The 24710-nt window shown below is 38.3% G+C and overlaps 1 protein-coding gene across 1 annotated transcript in view; it reads left to right on the forward strand.

Annotated features, from left to right (window-relative positions):
- The window catches only part of Apool (apolipoprotein O like), a 62449-nt gene that overhangs the window by 25620 nt on the left and 12119 nt on the right, over positions 1-24710 (forward strand). The window contains exons 3-6 of the mRNA XM_021153441.2: positions 9683-9802; positions 13226-13280; positions 15648-15746; positions 18515-18606. Of these exons, the coding sequence (XP_021009100.1) occupies positions 9683-9802; positions 13226-13280; positions 15648-15746; positions 18515-18606 (366 nt within the window). The remainder of the gene's footprint in view (positions 1-9682; positions 9803-13225; positions 13281-15647; positions 15747-18514; positions 18607-24710) is intronic.

The raw sequence follows: 24710 nt of genomic DNA on the forward strand, positions 1-24710 counted from the left end.
TGATGAAGGCTTTCTTTTAACTTAGGTTCTTCCATGTTTTAGTTAGGGTTTTACTGCTGTGAACAGACATCATGACTAGCTTCCAGGCAGGTAGGAGGAGGGTCTTAAAGTCCATTCCCACAGTGACACACCTACTCTAAGGCTATACCTCCAAATAATGCCACTCCCTGGGCCAAATTTAATCAAACCACTAAATTCCACTCTCTGGCCCCCATAGGCTTGTTCAAACACATGAGTCTATGGGGGCCATAACTCACCATAGCATAATACAAACAATTAACAATGTTAAAAGTCCAAAGTTCAAGGTCTCATCTGAGATTCATCCAGTCACTTTAACTGAAATCCTTAAAGCAAGACAGGAAACTAGTTGGGCAAACTGCAAACTCTTCATCTCCATGTCTGATGTCAAAGTGATCTTTAGATCTCCAACTCCTTTTTAATCTTTGTTGACTGCAACAAACTTCTTTCTCCTGGGCTAGTTCCACTTTCTGTTAGCAGCTTTCTTTGGTGGGTGTCCCATGGCTCTGGCATCTTTAACATCTGTGGTCTTCAAGTGAACTTCAACTTCACAGCTTCTTGTTCCAATATCTGGAATCCACACATGATCTTCTGGGCTCCTCCAAAGATCACTTCTCCAGCTCTGCCCTCTGTAGCACTCTAGGTTCTGGTTGACCTCACTCCACTGCTGCTGTTGTTTTTGGTGATCATCCCATGGTGGTAGTTAGGGAGTACCTCTGGGTTATGGGCCAAGGACAAGCTGTACGGTCCTTCCTGGTTTTTGGGTACAACTTGGTTTCTGCTGTAGGTCAAGTTCTCAGGCTGTTGTTGTTATTGTTATTGTTGTTGTTTAAGATGGAGGCTGGTCCCTAGATGGAGTAGGGTTGGCCTCTCATTCCTCCCTTTTTCTGGTAACTAAGAAGAGCCAATCAAGGGATTTCCTCAAATTTATCTAATCTTATGAAAACAATAATAGGGCTTTGTCTTTATGAGTCAGTTAACTCAGGCCTGGATGTATTTGTGACCAGAAAGGTCTGAACCATCATATTTTAGAGGAGATCAGGGTTGTCATTGTCCAGTCCTTGTGGTGTCCCTGAGGTTTGGCTAGGGGCCCCATCAGTGGGAGACAGGGGGGAGTCCTGAGGTTAAGTTTCCTCCTGCTGGTCTAGGTCATCTTCAACTGCAAATAGGTCTATGATTCCATGTTGCAATCCTGTGGACCTTTAGGGTGATGGGAGGGACCTTTTTAATGGGGCTCTAATGATCCCTGGCTGGAGGGGGACCTGTTTTATAGAGAATATGAAGTTTAGGCCAAACATATTTATGAGCCCATTGGAAACCTTCAAGATCATTCAGCAATTGGAGATCCTCAAACTTAGTGATAACCTCTGCCTGTATGTTAAGAACAGAGGTGGGGGGAGGGGCGGATATCTCAAACATGATTTGAAAAGTGGTAAGGGGAATTTCATACCTGATACAGAGTGAAGGGTAGGAGAGTTAGCTCAGTCTTTGTCAGTCTCTTAGGTCAATTTAGTTAAGGTCTCTTTTAGGGTTTTGTTTATTCTATCTACCTGTCCTGAACTCTGGGGTTTGTATGCACAATAATGTTTCCAGTCAATCTCCAGAATATTGGCTAGCCCTTGACTTCTCAGGGACACAAAAGCTGGTCGGTTGACTGACCCTATGATCTGAGGAAATCCCTACCTTGGCAGTTTGTCTTCTAAGAGCTTCTTTGTCACTGTGCATATATTTTCATGTTTGTTGGGAAAAGCCTCAGTCCAACCTGAAAAGGTATCTATAAGCATCAGTAAATAGTTGTATCTAAAATTTCTGGTTTTACCTCTGTGAAGTCTGTCTTTCAATAGACTCTGGGCTTTGTGTCTGAACCTATTACTGGGGTTCTTCTCCTTAGTTATCACATTAGTTAGCTGGCAGGCTTTACAGTTCTTGACAATCTCAGCTATCTTTGAGATTCTAATCCTGAAATTAGCAAATTCTGTATTCTCTGAACACCCATGTGGGAAGAGCAGCAACTCTTTTGAAGTATGTGTAGTCCTATTTCTTCTGGCACAATAGGCTTGTAATCTGCTATTCTCTACCATCTGTCATAACAGAACATGGGCTAATAACTAGCCCAGATTATGTCATCTTTTGAATACTTAGGATGGTCAGGAAGTGTGGGATCCCCTAGATCCAGGGAAGTCAAAGGCAAGAGAGGTCCGATTTCTAGGGCAGCATGATCGGCTGCTTGATCTGCCCTATTGTTGCCCTATGAAACTAGGTCGTTCCCTCTCTGGTGTCTCGAGCAATGAATTGGCCACCTTTTTAGACCCCCATAGAGCCCTTAGTAGGGAGAGTCTGAGCCCTCTTTATTTTTGATAGTCTTTCTTCTGCTGTTAGAAGGTATCTCTCCCTATAAATAGCCCCATGAACATGAGCTGTAGCAAAGGCACACTTGGCTACTTGTGTGTCTTGTCTTTTCTCAGCTGTAACGCCTACCAATTGAACTTTCTGGGCTCTGCCCATATGATATTGGTTCTTGAGACCACTGCTGCTCCACTATATCTCTGTCAATCCTGAATGAAACTATCTGAAGATCTGGTCTGGTCCCATGAATGTGGGCCAAAAATGTCTAAACAGTCATGCAGTGGCCCGTTGAGGTCTTGGTCAGGCAGCAGGGTAGCTAGGCTCAGGGCAGTAGGGGCCTGAAAGGTTATCCTGAGTAATGAGTCATTCTGGCATTGTTGATGGTCAGGCTTTGGCCCAGTGACAGTTCGCCAGCATCCTTAGTCAGGAGGCTGTCACTGTGATGATGTGTAAACAGAGAGTCCAGCTTTTGGCACCCAGGTCTAATTTCTTTGACAGGTAGGCCACTGGCTGGCACCAGGGCCCAGAGTCTGAGTCAATATTCCTTTTGCTGTCTCAGATCTCTTGTCCATGAAGAGATGGAAGGGCTTAGTCATTTCTGGCAACCTCAAAGCTGGTGTAGAAAAAAAAAATTGACCTCAGAGAACCACCTCTGACCTTATGTATCCCCTGGACCTAGGTAGGTCACCTGTGGTTGGCAGAGTAGGGCCTTCTTAGTGGAGGCTTGATAGTCCAAATTTCCCAGGGCCTCCAAGAGGTCATGGGTCTTTTAAGACATCTTTTTTTTTTTTTTTTTTTTTGGTTTCTGCTCTCACCAGGAAGTCATTTATAAACTATTGAAGAGACTTTATCTTTTAGGATTTAGCAAGACAGAACGTTAAGCTCTATTATCAACAAGGAAGCTGGTGGGTTTCTCTTTTATTTTTAGGGTTACTCTGGGCAACTTTTAAGGTCATAGTTTGAATAGGCTTTTTGTTTGGGGATGTTCCCTGGCCCAGTGGTCCTCCTCTTTACAATAAGCACATTGGTTCTTTTCAAAGAGGGGCTGTTCTCAGTCCTTAGGGCCCCACTTACCCTTTTTTTTTTTTTTTGTAGAAGCCATTTGTTTTAGATGTCTTTTTTACATAGGTAGGCCACTGGCCCTGTGCCAGGACCTGAGTAAGCACATTGGTTTCTAGAAGCCATTTGTTTCAGACTGTCTCCCACAGTCCTCTAGTTTGGCCATGGCTGCCAACAGAATTTTTGCCAGATTGAGAGTCTGTTTCTTCTGCTCTTTTATTTGTCTTTTGTCCCCTATTTTTCTGTCTTTATTAAACACTTTTTTTTCCTGCCATTATCTTTTAAACTCTTTTCTCTTAGTCCTTGAACCCTTTGGAGTTTCCTGATATCTGGTGCTGCCTGGTTAATAAAGGCTAGAACTACTACTGGTTTTGCTTATCTTTGGCAAATTAGTAGCTGTCTCAGCCGCTTTGAGACCTGCCAATGGGAGCCTGGCGGGTAGGACTTAGCCTCTCCTTTCCTTTACCATTGTTGAAGTCCTAATCTGAATGGATTCCCCTGTGGGGCCAGGAACCAGTTTTCTGGCCTTTGTCTGTGGTGAAGAGAACCTGCAAGAGCTCTTTGCAATCATCTCAAGTGGGCTGGTGGGTGAAAAGGACTGTCTCTAAGAGATTAATTAAACCTCAAGGGTTGTCTGAAAAGGAGGGAGTTCTGTGTTCTCCAGTTAAAAACAGGTCACTAGTGGCAAAGGGCCAATAGTGATGAGGTTGGTTTCCTTGATCAACAACAGGCCCTTGTTGCCCACTAGGGCAAGATGACAGACTCAGAAGGCAGGGCTGCTTGGGGCCATTGCTATTCTACTTGAGAGGTTGAATAATATGGGGGTGGAAAAATAACATCTTCTGCTTCTTCTTGGAGGACCAGGAGAGGGATAGTGCAGGAGAGAGGTGATCTGGTGTCTCTTCCTTTGTACCCTTGGACATTTTGCTAGCCAAGGCAAAAACTCATGCCTGTTGTCTAGGGAGAAAAAGTTTAAGCCAAGAGGGCAGGACCTGTAGACCCAACATTGTCAGTCCATTTAAGTCAAATTCACCTCGTAATAAGAAACAGAAAACAGAGTGGACAGCACAGAGCAGACAGCTTGCCAGCAGCGAAAATAACCAGGACTACACGCAGCAGGATTCCACATCCCCTAGTGGGGTTCCATGTCTGCTCCTTCCTACCCAGAAATTAACTCCAGGGACTCTCCCTCCTCCAGGGATTTTGAAATGTCTTCCAAGACCCTGTGGCTACAATATACTAGCACATCCACTGCAGGAGGGTTCACTATCCAATTTTGTTGTTTCTTGCCATGAAATACAGATTTTTAGGCCTTTTCAGAGCACAATTACAGAATTATTCAGAATAGATAGATAGTTGTGAACTACCATATGATTGCTGGAAATTGAACTCAGGACCTCTGGAAGAGCAGTCAGTGCTTCTAACCACTGAGCCATCTCTCCAGCCCCCTTAACCACAATTTCTAACTAGATACAAACACATTGAATATAATAAGTGGTATTTAAGTCCAAAGCCTCTAATGCATAGTGATAATGTTTTCCCCATAAGGTATACAATGATATCCTATTTGCTAGTTTTTTCAAATTTTCGCAATAGAGTTGCAATTCTATTATTATATTCTTTCAGTTGTTCTTGAATATCCATGTCTTAGAAGATAAATAATTTTAAATCATTCTGACCCCTTTCCTAAGAAACTGTGGACATAAAGTTTTGCTTACAGTAGATTACAAATCAAGACATTTTTACACTGTTAGTCTAAAATATACTGGTATATATAATTATAATCAAGAAATTTTAGTGTGGCTGGTGGACAGAACTAGGCTATTTAATGAGCTGATCTGAAAGGCAGAGACAGGAAAATCCTGATTCCTAACCTACCCTGGCCCACATGATTAGACCCTTAAATAAGTGCTGGGTATATTCCTCTGTGATAGAGCTCATGAAGAAACCTAACTTCCATCCCCTACCTCACAAAACTAAAACCAATGTTTAATAAAGTTGGAAATTGGGGAGTATATTGAGCAGGCAGCCTGGTTAAACCTAAATATCCCTGGAACTTTCTAAACTCTTTGATGTCATAAATTTGACTTATTTCATTGTCATTTGTGGGGGTCAGAACAGGAGGGAGAGGGGTTGTAAGCTTCTGTCTGACTGCTGGGAATTGAACTTGGATGCCCTGGAAAAGCAGCTACTGCTTCTAACTGCTGAGCTATATCTCCAGCTCCATGATTCCCTTTCAAACCACCATCACCGCCACTATCACCAATACCTTTATAATGGGCAAACGTTTAAATTAATAATTTTACTTACTTTACCACACCTAGGTTTCTTTTGTGTGAGTGGGCTTTCTATAATATACCTGATATCTATATTTATACCTGTATATAATCTAGATCTAGATCACCTTTCATATAAATTATATCTTTCTGGCTCTTCTAATTACACATAGATGCTAGTATGATTTATTTAAGCTAAAGAGTTAGTTTGAAAGGAGAAAGAGAAGTTCCTTAATCTTAGTATGGGTCGAAAAGAAGTAATTATAAAAAAAGAATGATGTTTTAAGGCATATATACATTGTGCAAAGCCAAAATCTAGCTAGTTAAGGTATGCATTATATTGCATAAGGATCTTTTAGTGAATTATCTCATATTTTATCCAAACCATTAGTCATATCGTTTCTTTTCTGTTATTCTGGAAACTTGAGTCTCCTCAATTATATCCTCATCAAACTCTATCAAAAAGTGCTACATGCAGCCTGAGTATGAAACCATTTTTTCCTTAAAGTAAATAAGTTCTAAGTTCTTACCTGGTTATTTTCTTGTGTTTTTGTTTTTATTTTTGTTTTTTGTTGTTGTTGTTTTGAGACAGGGTTTCTCTGTATAGCCCTGGCTGTCCTGGAACTGACTCTGTAGACCAGGCTGAACTGGAACTCAGAAATCTGCCTGTTTCTGCTTCCCAAGTGCTGGGATTAAAGGCATGCGCCACTACAGCCCGGCTCGGTTATTTTCATAATTTTAATATTTCTATTTATTTCTATTAAATATTGGTTAGAGTGTGTTTGGTTTTTGAAAGGTATAAGTAACAGTAATATAAAATCATTATGGAAAACCATGTGCCTGCCACTCAGTTTAGAGGAAAGTCTTCTCTATTTTTAATTTTTTGGTTTTTTGAGACAGGGTTTCTCTGTGTAGACCAGGCTGGCCTCGAATTCAGAAATCCACCTGCCTCTGCCTTAATCCCAAGTGCTGAGATTAAAGGCATGCACCACCACTGCCGGACTCCCTTTTGATTCTTATTCTTGAATTTTATTTAATGGAAATATGGATGTTTTGCCTGTATGTATGTATGTGCACCAGATGTGAGCCTTTTGCCCACAGAGGCCAGAGAAGTGTTGGATCCTCCCTGGAACTAGAATTACAGGCAGTTGTGAGCTACCATGTAGCTGCTGGGAATTGAACTTGGGTGCCCTGGAAGAGCTCTTAACTGCTGAGCCATTTCTCCAGTTCCATAATTTACTTAAAAAACAAAAGAATCAGCTTCCAAACGCTGACACCATTGTATACACTAGCAAGATTTTGCTGAAAGGACCCAGATATAGCTGTCTCTTGTGAGGCTATGCCGGGGCCTAGCAAACACAGAAGTGGATGCTCACAGTCAGCTAGTGGATGGATCACAGTGCCCCCAATGGACGAGCTAGAGAAAGCACCCAAGGAGCTAAAGGGAACTGCAACCCCATAGGTGGAACAACAATATGAACTAACCAGTACCCCCGGAGCTTGTGTCTCTAGCTGCATATGTAGCAGAAGATGGCCTAGTCGGCCATCACTGGAAAGAGAGGCATTGGACTTGCAAACTTTATATGCCCCAGTACAGGGGAACGCCAGGGCCAAAAAGGGGGGGTGGGTATGGGGGACTTTTGGTATAGCATTGGAAATGTAAATGAGGAAAATACCTAATAAAAAACAAAACAAAACAAAACAAAACAAAACAAATCAACAGGCTAGTCAACTAACCTGGATCCCTGAGAGCTCCCAGGCTGATCCTAGGCTCCTGGCACATTCGTAGCAGAGAGCTGCTACTTCTGGCCTGTGGGAGAGGATGTGCCTAATCCTGCAGAGACTTGATGACCCAGGGTAGGGGAATACTAGGGGTGGGGTGGGTAGTGCTGTCTTCTCAGAGGTGAAGGGGAGGGTGGAGGAAATCTGCAAGGGGGGATCAGGATGGGGCCAACATTTAGGATGAAATTAATCAACTAATTAAAAAACAAAACAAGAAGGTCGAGTGACAGGCCCAAAGTGGAATCCAGCTCAAGGGGAGGTCCCAAGGCCTGACACTACTACTGAGGCTATGGTGCGCTCACAAAAAGGGACCTATCATTATTGCCCTCCAAAAGAGCTAACAAGCAGCTGAAAGAGTCAGATACAGATATTTGCACCCAACCAATGGATAGAAGAAGCTGACCCCCGGTTGTTGAATTAGGGAAGGCTGAAAGAACCTAAGGAGAAAGGCAATCCTATAGGAGGACCAGAAGTCTCAATTAATCTCGTCCCCGAGATCTCTCAAACACTGGACCACCAACCAGGCAGCATACACCAGCTGATATGAGGCCTCCAACACACATACAGTAGAGGACTTCCAGGTCTGTGTTCATTCAGAGATGATGCACCTAACCCTCAAGAGACTGGAGGCCCCAGGGAGTTTAGAGGTCAGGTGGGGTGGGGGGTGGGGGCATCCATGTGATGACAGAGGCATGGGGAGGAGGAATGGGATGTGGAACAGTCAGGGAGTGGTTTGGGGGGATTAAAATATGGATTGTAAAAAAAATTATAATAAAATAAATAAAAACAAAAAAAAACCCATTTTGATACCTTATCTGTCTGTGTTGGTTAAGCAACTTTGGTGTTTGTACACATTTGAATTGCATATTTATGGGGCATACCTGTATGTAATTTTGTATATCTTAGCCTTTTGGCTTAGTAGTAGTTTTTTGAAATTCCTCCTGAATTTTGTGTGTGACTATAATTTTTTTTTATTTTTTATTTTATTGAAGCAAGGTCTCACTATGTAGTTCCAGCTAGCTTGGAACTCACTGTGTAGATTACATTGGCTTCAGACTAGTGGAGGTCTGCCTGCCTCTGCATCCTGAGTGGTGGGCTTAAAGGTATATAATATACTATCATTTCCAGCAATGTGATTATAATTTTTTGTATTTAGCACTGATTTATAATATTTTGTTGCATGAATATAACCCAGTTTAATTGTCTCCTCTTCCCTTGATTAGTATTTGAATTGTTTACAGATTTTTACAGTTAAATTTTTCATAGGAAAGGGCTGGTGAGATGGCTTAGCAGCTAAATGTCTATACTGGCTAGTTTTTGTGTCAACTTGATACAAGCTAGAGTTATTTGAAATGGGGACCTCAATTGAAAAAACAATGTCTTCATAAGCTCAGGCTGTAAGGCATTTTCTTAATTAGCGATTTATGGGGGCTGGACTAGCCCATTGTGGGTGGTGCCATCCCTCTTGGGCTGGTGGTCCTAGGTTCTGCAAGAAAGCAGACTGAGTAAAGCATGAAGTGCAAGTCAGTAAGCAGCACCTTTCCATGGCCTATGTATCAGCTCCTGCCTCCAGGTTCCTGCCCTGGTTGATTTCCTGTTCTGACTTCCTTTAGTGATAGACTACAGTCTGGAAGCTTAAGCCAAATAAATCCTTTCCTCACTTGCTTTTGGTTATGGTGTTTCATCATAGCAATAGAAATGCTAAGATAAGGTCCTTACCACCAACTCATTGACAAGCCACTGGAAGCCATATGGTGAATAGAGAAAACCAACCTCTACAAGTTGTCCTCTGACCTCCACATGCATACCACGACATATATGTGCATAATTGTGCGTGTACACACACAATTAAGTAAATAAGATTTAATTAAAAATTTCTAGGATTAAAACTAATGTGTATAGATCCACATCCGCAATCAGGAAGAAGAGATCATGAGTTCGAGGCCATTTTAGTATCTTGAGCTATGTGAAGCCATGTCATATAAACAAAATGCAAAACAACCCGCTGGGTCATACTATATGTGATGTCACTTGATTCTATCCTCCTAAAAGTTTCTATGTTCAGTTTATCATATATCCTTAGTTTAGATTCTATAAACAGTTATAACTGTTTTTAGAAGGAAAGTCAACGATGATTCCTATTTTGACACTGGTGGAAGAGACAGCCCAGTTTTTTACACGAACTTTTCTTCTATCCCCAGCTCCCCATATATACTGCACCACCCCTCCATTCTAAATATGTTGAAGAACAGCCTGGTAATTTACAAAGGGGCTTTGCATCCATCCGTACTACAACCGTGTATTATATTGGCTGGTGCAAGGTAAGTCTATTTTGATAGTAGTTAAATATCAGTTTTTTTATTAATTGTTTCAGGTATTCATAGATGTGAATTAAAAAAAAAACCTTTTATTATTCTCTTATACATTTCATTCCAACTGCAATTTCCCTTCCTTCTGCTTCTCCTAGTCCCCCCTCTTCCTGCATGCCCTCTCCCCCAGATCAGCTTCTCTGTTTCCTCCCCAAACAAACAAACAAACAAACATCAGGCCTCACAGGGATAGCCACTGAGCATGCCCTAAAAGGATACAACTGGGCACAAACCCTCATATTCAGGCCAGACTAGGCAATAAAGTAGGAGGAAAAGGGTCCTAAGAACAGGCCAAAGAATCAGAGATAAACCTAGCTCTCAATGTTAGGAGTCCCATAAGAACACCAAGCTACACAACCATAACAAAAATGCAGAGAACCTATATCAGACCCATATGGGCTCCCTGATTGTCAGTTCAGTCTCTGGGCTTCTATGAGCCTGGTTAGTTGATTCTATGGGCCCTGTTCTTATGCTATTCTTCACCCCTCTGCCTCCTACAGTGCCTGGTCTCTGCATCTGCTCCCCTGGTTGCTGGATGATGCCCCTATGATGACATTTGGGCTAGGCCTTGATTCATAGATGCATTTTTTTTGAAAAGAGAAGAAACTACCTCAAAATATAGTGGCTTAAATATTCCCATTATTTTGAAGCTAGGAATGTGATGAGAATTCAAATAGATGATTCTTCTATTCATGTGATATTGTCTGAGGCTACTCTGTGGCATTCATCAGGCAAATGAGCTGTTCTCCAGAGGTCAAAACAGCTTAATTTGTAACTTGTCAAAGGTGGCTGGATGACTAGACTGAGCTGAAATTGTTGACTGAGGTGGAAGCTGATAGATAGCACACTGATGTTTTATTAGCAGCACCACATAAATTTAGTTGTGTGTAGTCAAAATCTCCACTGTGAGGATCTTAGTAATAATGCTACCAATGTTTTTCTAATACTGAAGTAATAATCAGTTTTCACTCCACCAACAAATGTAGCCTGAAATAAACCTTTGGGTAATTTTTAACATTTTGTTATTTTTCGATGATTTCATATTTACACCACTACATGACTATTGTATTGACATTATTTCCACCCCAACCTCTCCCATCCTCCACCTCCTCCTGTGTTCCCATCGTTGCCTCTCAATTTCATGACCCCTTATTTATTATTGATAAACACACACACACACACACACACATACACACCACTGAGTCCATTTAGTGTTGTTCATATGTATATGTGTTCAGGGTTGACTACTTGGTATTGACTAACCTAGCAGGGGGGTTGTTTCTAGAGATCACTGATTCCCTTTCTCTTATAAACCATTGATTAACTGCCTATGGCTCTTTATCTAGGATTGGGCTTTGTGAGATTTTTTTCATCCTAGTTGGAATGCCACCTGGTGGTATCATTGTGAAGGTCTTGTTTAGGTGACCATGTTGTTAAGATTTGGAGATGTAGATTCTCTGTCATATATAATTCTAATCTATTCATTTAAAAAAAGAAATTGGTGAGGCTGATGAGATGGCTCAGTGAAATGCTTGAAATTCGAGCCTGGTGTCCCAAGTTTTATCCGTAGAACCCATGCCCCAATAAATTTATTAAAAGATAGCATCCTTAGGTGAAATATCTAATCAGTGAACTCTGATCCAGCCATGTTATATTTCAGACATGTGATGTGTAGTTATTTTTGAAAGTTTGTGTTTGTCATACACTTCCAGGGTACAGGTTGTGCTAGTCACCCTTAATGTGATCTCTGTGGGAAATATCTTAATTATGGTCTGAGTCATGCCCCTCCGGCTACATGACAAGAGCTAGATGATTCAGACTTAGGTCTCTTGAGACCTCATTTTCTATAGTGTACTCAGATGTGTCTTCAGTGAGGTAATTGTTCCTGAGAGATCTTTAAATTGCTATTGTAACTATCACCCAATTTAAGACTGAAAGAACATTTTATTCTGTTAATATGCTGAAAGCAAATAGGTTGATGAAGGGCACTTTCAAATGCATTTCATCTTCAATGTAAACAACTTTTCTTCTCTAATTTTCTCCTAAATACGCAAGCAATCTATTTCTCAAAAAAAAAAATCCGGATTTAAATGACTTCTTTGTGAAAAGTAGTTTCATGGAGTGCGAATTCAATACAAGCTGTTAGCCTACGCTTTGCTTTCCTGGTTGAAATTGATGTTGCAGTGCCCCCAAGTGGTAAAAACAAATTTTTAAATACAGCTAAGGAAAATTTGCCCAATGACCAGTTAGTTTTCTTCCTTAATGATTAAATGATTCAAACTTAGTTGCAGGTGATGTTTTCTAAGACAAATTCCCCCCAAGAGAAATGTCCTAGTGGCACTTTGTTTTATGCCAGTGTGTAGAGCTTTAAGCCATGGTAAACATCTGCTCACGCTTAAACTGAGACATATCAATAATTTACTTTCATTCCCATCTAATATAGTTGTTTCTGTTTTTCTGCATTGAAAGTATCTGTTACTTTGTTTTCATCCCATGGTTTCAAACATAAGGAGGTCATATGTTTAGATTGTGTTTTCTAGCTTGTACAATAGAATTCAGCATGGGATAATCAGCAAGATTCTGAGAAAAATCACTCACATTTCCTCTAATAAAAGTGAGATATGCATATGTGAGTATACTCCATGATAGTTATTAAAGTGAAGTTTTTAATTTTCAAAAAAAAAGTGAGCTAAGATCCACCACTCAATTTGTATAATAGTATCTTGGCACCCAAGTATGTTAGAAATAGGTAAACGAAAAAAGAATCCATTGCTTTAGAGCTGTAATCCCTTCAGTGGGTTAATATAATCTTGATTTATGGAAAATGTATGTTACTATTTAAAAAGAAATGGCTCATTTATTTTTTTCTCATTCTAATTGCACACTGAGATAAAGAGAAGAGATAAAACGCTTTTCATTAGGCTTTCCTGGTTTTGTTTTTTCTCTACAAATCATTACACCGTTGCTATTGCATTCTTATTAGTCAGATGGTTTTGTGTGTGTGCTGAGATATACCTCCCGTCATGATTTATTGACGATCCATTTCCTTTTTTTCTAGGTTATTATAAAGTAAGATGATAAATCTTTATAAAATTTTCAGTATCTTTTCTGTAAAATCACTGATTATTTTAAAGGTATTACATTACCCACTTCTATGAGGAAAATAATACAGAATAATTGCTATGTTAAGTGAAATGGAAAACAAGAGATGAAGGAACAATACAGTAAGCAAGTATACTCCTAGCAAATAAACAGAAAAATCTGGATTTTGATTTTAATGTAATACTAAATCAACAGCTAAATGTAATCTCAGAGCTGTACTGATTAACCCCTCAAAAATTCACATCTTTTTTGTATACCCCCTTTTTTGCATAGAGCATTTATCTCTTTATGAAGCATGGGATTATGGATACAGTACAGATGGGAAAAGGTAGGTGAGTAATCTGTCTATAATTAGAAATATATTATGTTTTTAAGTTGTCTTGTTTAAAATTTAAGAATATAAACATAGTATATTACCAATTATTATGGTTATACTGATGTAGAAGATAAATTCTGTACTTTACTTTTAATAATAACAAAACAATAGTATGTACTGTTTCTTTCACAATTTATTATATGCTAAGGCTTTGTCACATTGCTGAGTGTTGCTATTATAAATACAGATTTCTCTCTTATAGATTAGGAAACTAAAGTTTAGAAAGTTTAACTAGGTTCCCAAGGTTACTAAGAGACAATGCCCAGATTCAAACTCAAACCATTTTTAACTGAAAGTTCACATTGTATATTTTAAAAGTGTAAGGTGAAGATTTATCCCCTCTTTTGCTAATTGGTTTAAACAAGTGTTATTATCTGCTAAAATACATTATGCTTTTCTATCAATTGCTGGGAAATGACATAGAATCACACATCCTGAACTGTCTCAGCTAATGTTGGAAAGTAATTGCACTTTAGTTTCTTGAGGATATTTGGCAGCAGGCATAGCTTCCTGATATTTCTTGCCTATAGCAGTTGGCAAAATAAACATGTATGGAAAACAAAGAAAAATAAGCTAAAATTTTAGGTATCTTCGTAAGCTTAATGCAGTTTATTTGAAATATCATTATTTAATATACATTAAGATTTAACATATTTACTAATTTTTTTTTCGGGGAGTTGGGTATGTTCTATTTTTTCATATTTTTTTACTGGGTATTTATTTCATTTACATTTCCAATACTATCCCAAAAGTCCCCTACACGCTCCCCCACCCACTCCCCTACCCACCCACTCCCACTTCTTGGCCCTGGTGTTCCCCTGTACTGAGGCATATAAAGTTTGCATGACCAATGGGCCTCTCTTTCCACTGATGGCCAACTAGGCCATCTTCTNATTCATATGCAGCTAGAGACATGAGCTCCGGGGGACAGGGGGTATTGGTTAGTTCATATTGTTGTTCCACATATAGGGTTGCAGATCCCTTCAGCTCCTTGGGTACTCTCTCTAGCTCCTCCATTGGGGACCCTGTGATCCATCCAATAGCTGACTGTGAGCATCCACTTCTGTGTTTGCTAGGCCTCAGCATAGTCTCACAAGAGACAGCTATATCAGGGTCCTTTTAGCAAAATCTTGCTAGTGTATGCAATGGTGCTGCTTGTGGACGTTGTACATCGTGGTGCGCACTAGGCTCCGCACCACGATGTACAACGTCCACAAGCAGATATTGTGTGAGTCCTTTTGTGATTGGGTTACCTCACTCAGGATGATGCCCTCCAGGTCCATCCATTTGCCTAGGAATTTCATAAATTCATTCTTTTTAGTAGCTGAGTAGTACTCCATTGTGTAAATGTACCACATTTATCCATTCCTCTCTTGAGGGGCATCTGGGTTCTTTCCAGCTTCTGGCTATTATAAATAAGGCTGCTATGAACATAGTGGAGCATGTGTCCTTCTTACCAGTTTGAACATCTTCTGGATATATGCCCAGGAGAGGTATTGTGGGATCCTCCGGTAGTACTATGTCCAATTTTCTGAGGAACCACCAGACTGATTTCCAGAGTGGTTGTACAAGCTTGCAATCCCAATATTTTTGTAGCTTAGTTGAACCTGGAACTCTGATTTCTGTCTTTATCTCCCTGTCTTATTATCCCAAGTTCTGGGTTAGCATATGCAACAATATACCCAGCTATCCCTCATCAATTTTGAGAACCATAATTATGTATGTGATTTTCATCAATAACTGTGATAGAAAAGTATATTTTTAGAGCTGGAAACAATTTAAATGTATAAAACACTGAAGCATCTGTACTTTTGATTATGCTTTATATGTTTTTGACTATTTTCACCTCTTATTTTGATCTTTGGTTTTTACCAATGCCTAACGTGAGGTTTAGGGAAGACAGTGACAAGAAATGTCGAATTTCAAAATTCCTTTATAAACAGGTAACAGCAGAAGCCTGCTCATTGTAGGCATGTAAAACATACACAAGTAGGACTTTATTTTATGGTAATCATATTTAAGCTGTGCTTTCTAGCACCATAGCTCTTTTAACAATAATAATAACTAACAATAATAGTTTATATCATAAAGAATGTAAATATTAAATGATCGATGGAAGGTAAATTTGATTTTGTAGTTAGTATTATAACAAAAGTTTTAAGTTGCTGTCTATATCAATTTTTTGTATAATTTATTTGACAAGTATTTACCACTATTATCATATTGTTTACTATTAATATTCTAATCACTAGCTTGTATTACACTGTATAGAATGTCCAATTGGAGTCATTCTTATTCATTCTTAACTGGTCTCTTCAGATGCATATGTCTATCTGAAGAATCCTCCCCAAGATTTTCTCCCCAAAATGGGAGTGATTACAGCTTCGGGGCTGGCAGGTTTGGTTTCAGCAAGAAAAGGTATGCTTTTAAGATATATTCTGTCTTTCAATGCTATTAAACTATATTCTAAATTTTACCTTCATGACATTTAGTGAATACTATCATCAGATTAAATTAGTGTAAAAGTGTTTTGATTCTTGACTATACCATATTTATATTTAAAGATTATGCTTGACTACACTAATTGTAGTAAAGAATGGAGAACAACTGAAATTCTTTTATTCTGTTGGTAAAAATGTGAAATGATATAAGAATTCTGAAAAAGAGTGACGAATTCTCATAAAGTTAACTATACACGTATCAAGCAACTTAGGAATGACATTCCAAAGTATGTACTTATCCTAGATGTGCTGACTAGTCTTGTGTTACTTGACAAAAGCTAGAGTTATCTGAAAGGACAGAACTGCAGTTGAGAAAATGCCTCCATTTAAGATCCAACTGTAAGGCATTTTCTTAACTAGTGATTGATAGATTTAGGCACAGCACATTATAGATGGTGCCATGTCCTGTGCTGGTGGCCCAGGGTTCTGTAAGAAAGCAGGCCAAACAAGCCATGGAGAACAAGAATAAGCAGCACTCCCCAATGGCATCACCTCCTGCTTCCAGGTCCCTGCCCTGTTTGAGTTCCTGCCCCAACTTCCTTCAGTGATGAATAGTGATTTGGAAGCGTAAGCCAAATAAACCTTTTCCTCTCCAACTTGCTCTTTTGGTCCTGGTGTTTTGTTGCAGCAATAGAAACCCTAAGCATCTAGAGAAATGAAACACCCATACACAAATGTTTATAGCAATTGTAAATAATCATAAAAGGCTGGGAACAGGCTAAGTATTTCTCCAAGCGTGTAAATGAATAAAGGGACCAGTGGCACAGCTCCACAAAGGAACACTATTCAGTGTCATGTCATAATATTTTGAGGTATTGGTACATGTAACATTGGTTGTGAAATTCATACTACCAAAAGAATCTTGAGAATTGTATGTTAGTATAAAGGTATACACTAACCACTCAAAACTGTTTTCCTTAATGGTGCTGCTCTAACACTGTAAGCCATGCTAAGGATTTGAAGAAGACCTGCTATATCGCAGATAAAATCTGGTTAACTTTTGGTTTTCACCTGACCAAAGTAGTTGAAATCAACATTCATCAGATAGGAATGGAGTTTTCAGAATGACTTTTTACATATAGTTAAAGAAAGGGTGAACTTTTTTTTCTAGTAGTTCATCAACGAAAAATGCCATATGTTACCATAATTCAGGGAATTTTTGGAGTTAAGATATTCTAATCCTGACATTAGGATTGTTAAATCAAGAACTAAATAAAGAGCCAGGCAATAGTGGTGCACACTGCACACCTTTAAGCACAGTTAAGCACAGCACTCAGGAGACAAAGACAGGTGGATCTCTGTAAATTTGAGGCCAGCCTGGTCAACAGAGTGAGTTCCAGGATAGCCAGGACTACACAGAGAAAAGAGCCTCAAAACCTAAAAAACAAACAAATAAACAAAAAGAACTAAACAAAAATAGTGAGGAGGAAGGAACAAAGCTGGGATTCACTTTTGGACACTCTTTAATTAGCCCAGACGCTCTCCATACCACATAAAGCAGCCTTCTTACCTACGTTCTCCAAGTTCAGTCTATTGTAGACCCGACTTTAACAGGCTCCTTTACAAATAATTAAACCAGACAGAAAAAACTACAAAGTTTGTAACATGTCACAAACTGTAGTCACCAGCAAGCATTATTGGGTATTTTTTTCACCTTAATATATTGCTATTTCCTTTTTAAACTAGGGATCAACAAGCTGTTTGAAAGAGTTAACAGTTCTTACTCCTGTTGGAAGGAAAATATATCTGATTTCTTAGTCTCATTCAGAGTCCAGCATACTCAGACAGATATTTAAGATACATATCATTTTGAATCCCTGTTCTTGTGGGTCTAAGCATTAGGTGACAGTGCTGTGTTTGTTCCTCACTGCTATACAGCATTGTTCTGGCTCTGTGGAAGTGTTTAGGGGGAGTGAATGTGAGGATAAAGCTATGATGACAGGGCTTGATACAGAGCTCTTTATATCCAGGTTAATCAGAGTAATTTCAAGTTGGCAGGCTCCTAGTGTGAACCTAGGAAGTTCCTAGTAAGATTCTCATTGGATTTTTTTAAAAGAGATTTTGCTGTCAAAAAATGATATGAAAACGAGTCTTAGATGCTTAGTCAAGGCACTTTTGAAAATGAATTAATTATGTCAAGCTAATTGCAATTAGTATTACTTCACTATTCTGAATCAGTGACATGAAGGAGTTATGTACCTTCTGAGGTCCTTAGCTGATTGGTTAGTTGGGTCCTTCACCTTTCTAAGTGTTAATCAGAAAGGGCATATAGAAGAGAGTCCATTTCACTTTAACCTGCTTTGACGAACACAGTAGCTGATTAATTCTCTGCTATCATGCTTTGTTAGATATTTGAAAAAATGTAATTATAATTTTAAGTTTCTTAGGACATGAAAAATAATCAATCTTTTAAAAAAGAAGATAATTACTAATCCCTTTGTGTAGATAATTATTAGTATTAGATTTAGAACATTTTTCTTAAATTGGACATGATGGCTAAGGGACATTAATTGAATTGAGAGCCTTAAGGGCATTTTAGGAACCATCTTGATTGATACTGCTAACTAAAGAGCAATTTAACAGAGGGTGATAACTTAAAGAGGAGTGAAGAAAAAACTACAGAATAAAAACATCAAATCTCGGGTGGCATGTATTTGAAATGAATAATTTCTTTGAATTTCATAGGTTCCAGGTTTAAGAAGATTGCTTACCCACTAGGACTGGCCACATTAGGAGCCACTGTTTGCTACCCAGCTCAGTCAGTAATAATTGCAAAGGTAAGTTCTGTTTACATGAGAATAGTATTTCAGTGTTTGTTTTGTGACAACATTTAAATGTCATACAACACCTTAAACATTTGATTTTCAGAGGCATGGAGTTGGAATCAACTCTTGGGTTAGCAGAATTAGCAATTTGACATGGAAAATACCATTCTTAATTTCATGATCATTACAAATAGGATGAATTTGTTTAGCTGTAGTTTAGCAATATAAAAGCAGGTTGATGGATCAAGTTTAGTGACAGAACTAGAATTTATGGGGAGAAATACTGCTTCATAGATGAACTCTCTAAAATTAAAAAAGTTTTTGTTTTTGAATAGCAGAAAATTATACCTGCTGGCAGCTGCTCAGTTCAGAAGATTAACACAGTACAACAAACATCCAAATAATAGATTGCAGAGACTTTTTTTAACATCTTGTTTTGTTTCTGTATTATTATTATTATTAATTTTCACTTGAGATTTTACCCCCCCCACACCCATCTACCCTTTGACTGTTCCACATCCCATACCTCTTTCCCACCCCTCTGTTTCCATGAGGATGCCCCCCCCCCACCACCAGACTTCTAAACTACCTGGTTAGGTGCATCATCTCTGAATGAACACAGACCCAGCAGTCCTCTACTGTATATGTGTTGGGGGCCTCATATCAGCTGGTGTATGCTGCCTGGTTGGTGGTCCAGTGTTTGAGAGATCTCGGGGGTCCAGATTAATTGAGAATGCTGGTCCTCCTACAAGACCGCCCTTCTTAGCTTCTTTCAGCCTTCCCTAATTCAACATGAGTCAGCAGCTTCTGTCCACTGGTTGGGTGCAAATATCTGTATCTGACTCTTTCAGCTGCTTGTTGGGTAATTCAGAGGGCAGTCATGAAAGATCTCTTTTTGTGAGTGCTCCATAGCCTCAGTAATAGTGTCAGGCCTTGGGAACCCCCGTTGAGCTGGATCCCACTTTGGGCCTGTTGTTGGACCTTCTTTTTGAACCTCAGGCTCCTCTCCATTTCCATCCCTGTAATTCTCTCAGACAGAAACAATTATGGATCAGAGGTGTGACTGTGGGATAGCACCCCCTCTCTCACTTGATGTGCTGTCTTCCTGCTGCAGGTGAGCTCTATAAGTTCCCTCTCCCTACTGTTGGGCATTTCATCTAAGGTCCCTCCCTTTGAGTCCTGAGAGTCCCTCACCTCCCAGGTCTCTGGTGCATTCTGGAGAGTCCCCCAACCTCCTATCTTCTGATCTTGCCTGTTTCCACTCTGTCTGCTGGCCTTCAGGGCTTCTGTCCTTTTCAGTCACCCAAATCCAGATCTCCCTGACCACTCTCCCTCCCAGGTCCCTCCCTTCCTCCCCACATGTGATTGCTTTCTTCTCCCTCCCAAGTGGGACTGAGACATCCTCACTTGGACATTTCAGCTTGTTGACCTTTTTAAGTTCTGTGAACTGTATCTTGGGTATTCTGTACTTTTTTTTCCTAATATCCAGTTATTAGTGAGTACATACCATGCATGTCCTTTAAAAAATACACACAAAAAGTGAATATTGAAACCACTGGAACCAAAAAACAACTTCTAGCTCATTATGATTGCTGCAAATTTAAAATTTTCCTAATAATTTCAATAATTTCTGTTGATTTTTGCAGTGATAGTCCCAGAGCCCCAGACACAATTCTAGTCAAGCCATAACTAGATTCTCGGGCCTTGTATTTTTATCACACAGTAAGATTCAGAAGCAGAGATTTGTAGGATGCCACTTTTTCTTCTTTTCTGCCCTTAGTTATCAACATTTAATATTCTCATTCATACTTAAATATTGTTACCAGAAGGACCTTCTTTCTGTACTTGTATTCTCACTACTACATCTCTTTAATTGTTGATGTAGATAAAACTGCTTTATTCAATATTTTGAGAATGTCAAGGATATTATGAACTCTGCAGTTTGTAATGTGTTGAAGCTATAAAAGCTTATAACAGGAAAAGAACATTATTCATTAAATCTAGTTATACTTGAGAAAATTGCTGAATAAAGTGATGAATTTGTTTTAAAAGACTCCTTCCTATGAATTTGCATGAGAATTAGCCACTCAAATTAATGTTGATACTGAAAGAAAACTTGAGCTCATTTTACTTAACCTTTATATTGTTCTCATTTCCTGATAAGCAAGCAGTGGCCCAGTGAGGCTTCCCAGGGACGTTGTTATCTCGTCACACTCAGTTTTAGGTGTGCTACTTTTCTGTTCCTGTTCCCACTGGGTCCTGCCATTGAGTCTACGCTTTTCCTTCCTACAGTAATTTCTTTGTGTGCGTATGGGGGGGATTCATTCTTAAATATAAGCATTGCAGAAAAGTTTACCCTATAAGAAATATAACCACTGAAATATGCTTCCATCCATAAAAAATCAGTGTCAAATCTGTTGGAATATTCTTCTAGCTATCTTTACGTGATTATATAGAGTTAGAACAATATATGAGTAAATATATAGATAAGAATAATTCTCAGTGGGAGAATATGCTCAAATGGCATAGTATGTTCTTTTAAATTAAAAAGTGTTAAATTTAATTTTACTTTAATAAAGGAAAAACTTTACATTTTTACTTTAACAAAGGAAAATAATTGTTGAACTTTAATATTAAATTCTAAATTTAATCTATAATAAATCACTAAAATATCTAGCATTGAATCCCTTGCTTTTTAACTCATGTGTATTATATATAATTTTTGTTGGATTGAATATATATATATATATATATATATATATATATATATATATATACACACATACATATATATATGCCTGGCAGTGGTGGCGCACGCCTTTAATCCCAGCACTTGGGAGGCAGAGACAGGCGGATTTCTGAGTTCGAGGCCAGCCTGGTCTACAGAGTGAGTTCCAGGACAGCCAGGACTATACAGAGAAACCCTGTCTTGACCCCCCTCCCAAAGAATATAGGTAGGTAGGTAGATAGATAGATAGATAGATAGATACATACAAATTGGTTACTTAATATGAGATTTATGATAGGATTCAGAAAGTCTCTGGCCCCTACGCTATCTAAAATTGTATGGAAAAGTGTATATATAATAAAACCGGGCTTATTTCATATTTCTGCGACTGGTATCTAGCAATTACCTGAAAAATTGAAAGCAGTATATGTCTAAAATACATATATAATACATACATAATGCCATGCATGTGGAGACTGGCGAACAACCTTGAGTACCATCCTCAGGAACACCCACCTCCTTTGAAGCAGGGTTTCTCATTGCCTTGAAGCTCACCAGTTAGACTAGCTTGGCTTGCCAGGGAGCTCCAGGGACTGTCATGTTTCTGCTCCTCCATGACTGGGCTTACAAATAGACACCATCACACTTGACATTTTCTGTTGGCTCTGGGCATTGAACTAAGGTTCTCATGCTTGCAAAGCAAGCACTTTACTAGCTGAACCACTTCCTCTAGCCCCACTCCCTTTTATCTATTTTAAAGAAAGACTGTTAACCGAGTATTAGTTTTTTGTTAAGATTTTTGATATCTTTCTTATAATTACATTCCAATTTTCTATTAAGTTTTTTTTTTTCAAATAGGGGCCAGATAATTTAAATCATTGAAAAATAACATGGTTGCAGAATCCACCTAGATTTTTAATCTATGTCTCCCAGCTTTTTAAACTGGTAATCTCAAAGAAGTTGTATTTTAAATATTCAGCTTCAAAACTTTATAATGTACTTTAACCCAATTTTAGCTCATCTTTTATCATATTTTGTTGTACTTAAGTTGTTTAGTTTCAAATGAAACTGATGTACAATCTTGCACAGAAAAAGCAAACTTGAAGCTATGAAACAATTTGCAAAGGACACGATCATATTAAGTGAAGTAAACTAGACTCAGAAAGAGAAATATTGGCCAGGTAGTGGTGGTGTACAGTTTTAATCCCAGGACTTGGGAGGCAGAGGAAAGCAGATCTCTTAAGCTCAACGCCAGCCTTGTCTACAAAGTGAGTTCCAGGATAGCCAGAGCTACACAGAGAAACCATGGCACAAAAACAAACAAACAAACCAAAAAACAAACACAAAAAAAGACACATATTGAATGTTTTCTCTCATTTTTGGATGCTAATTTGTATATTGATTCATAAAACCACATATATATACATATATATTATGTAAATGGATATATGTGCATATATATGTGTATGTGTGTATATATATGTATATGAATGACATGAAAACAGAAGAGCATCTAAGGGAGAAAGGCTCAAAGTAGGGGTGAAGGAAAGGGAAGGCAATAGGGACAAACATAGTCACAGCACATGATATACTAGGAAGAAATTGTCTTTATGAAACTTATCATGGAAGAAATTTTACGATAAAACTTTGAAAAGATGTTTCTTATATTAAAGAGTAACTACTAATGATTGGTATTCAAAATTCTATGAGAATTTTTTACTATAAAAGTATTTCATTTTGGCTGGAGAGATGCCGTGGTGGTTAAGAATGCTCTTACAGAGGAGGTCCCAGCTTCAGTATCCACATGGTGGCAGCTCATAGTCATCTGTTACTCTGGTTCTAAAGGAACTGATGTCCTCTTTTCACAAGAATCAGACATGCACACACTGCATATGAGTATATGTAGGCAAAATATCCTAACACATTAGTAATAATAATTATTAGAATAATCAAGTAATAAAAATAAATTTAAAAATATGTTTTAATCAGACAAGTCTCTTGAAGGGATGTCAGAGAAGAAATATACAACTATAAGTACATTTTAATAAGGAGAGAATTGACAGATTTCAAAAAACAAAATGATAATACAGAACATAGTTTGCAGAATAAAGGAGTACTTAATATGAGACTATTCTTTTTGTAAATAATTTTCCTTATAGCATTTGATCACTGAGTTTTATAAATATTAACCAGGTAGCCTATCTTTGTATATATATAAAGTTTAAGTTTATATATACACGTAGATATAAACTTAAAGCTTTATAAAGCTGACTGAGCCTCACCAATTCTGTTATTAGTACAATCAGACTAGCACATCTGTTAGTGCTCATGCTGTACATTAGACTCCCATAATTGCTTCATCTTATAGTTTAATGTTCATTTCCTTTGACCAGTATTTCCTTTATTTCTTCTAGCATCTTAAAATCCCTTCTCTTTTCTCTTTTATAGTAGTTAATACTTAAAGGAAATCAATGTCTTCATGAGATCTTTACCATTATAACAGTATTCATAATATCCCAAATTGGAAAAAAAACTCAAGTGTGCATTAGTAGATGACTTTAAAGAAATAGTGGTACATATATGCAATGAATGTTATCTAGCTCTGAAGTATTTGTTACAACATAGATGAACCCAGCGGACACTGAGCTAAATGAAATTAGCTTGCTGCACAAAAAGAAACTGCTGCCTGATCTCAATTATGTGTGAATGAAATTTGTAAAATCCTTAAATGTTTACAGAGATAACCTGTTTTTAGATGAAAGATTATTGGTTGGTGGCAGGCATTCCAAAATCTAGAATTTTAATTCTTTCAGAAGTCTTAGGTGTAGGTAGAATGTGCAGTTCATTCAACACCCCCCCCCTTTTTTGTTTGTTTTTGTCCACCTACCATGTATTGGTCACTATTTTAAGCTACAGTACAGATAATAAAATAGTTCAAAAGATAAAAGAAAATGCCCTCAAATTCTGTTAAATACATATCATATACAGGTGACTAATAGTTGCTCTATGATAATGGTTGTACTTCACATTGGTATACAAATGAAAACTTAAAAAATGTGGTGGGATACTAAAGAGCTTTGCCAGGTACCAAGTATAAATAAATTCTAGCTGGAATAAAGATCTACTCATAAAATGAAATGCTATTTAAAACATAAGAGGTAAAAGAGAGGTATGTTTTAATTATTTTGAAATAAATTAAATCTTAAGTGAACCACAATCTTGAACCCATTAGACGTAAAATGATGTATTTGACTATATAAAGATGGCCATGACAATGAATGGAACTCTGCAACTGAACAGGGTGTGGAGGTGAGGGCATCTCCAGGATGAGACAGACACCTGGGATAAGGAAGGTACCCAAGAATCAATGGGGGTAACTTTAGCTGTT

Source organism: Mus caroli, chromosome X (assembly GCF_900094665.2).
Source record: "Mus caroli chromosome X, CAROLI_EIJ_v1.1, whole genome shotgun sequence".
Lineage (NCBI taxonomy): Eukaryota > Metazoa > Chordata > Mammalia > Rodentia > Muridae > Mus > Mus caroli.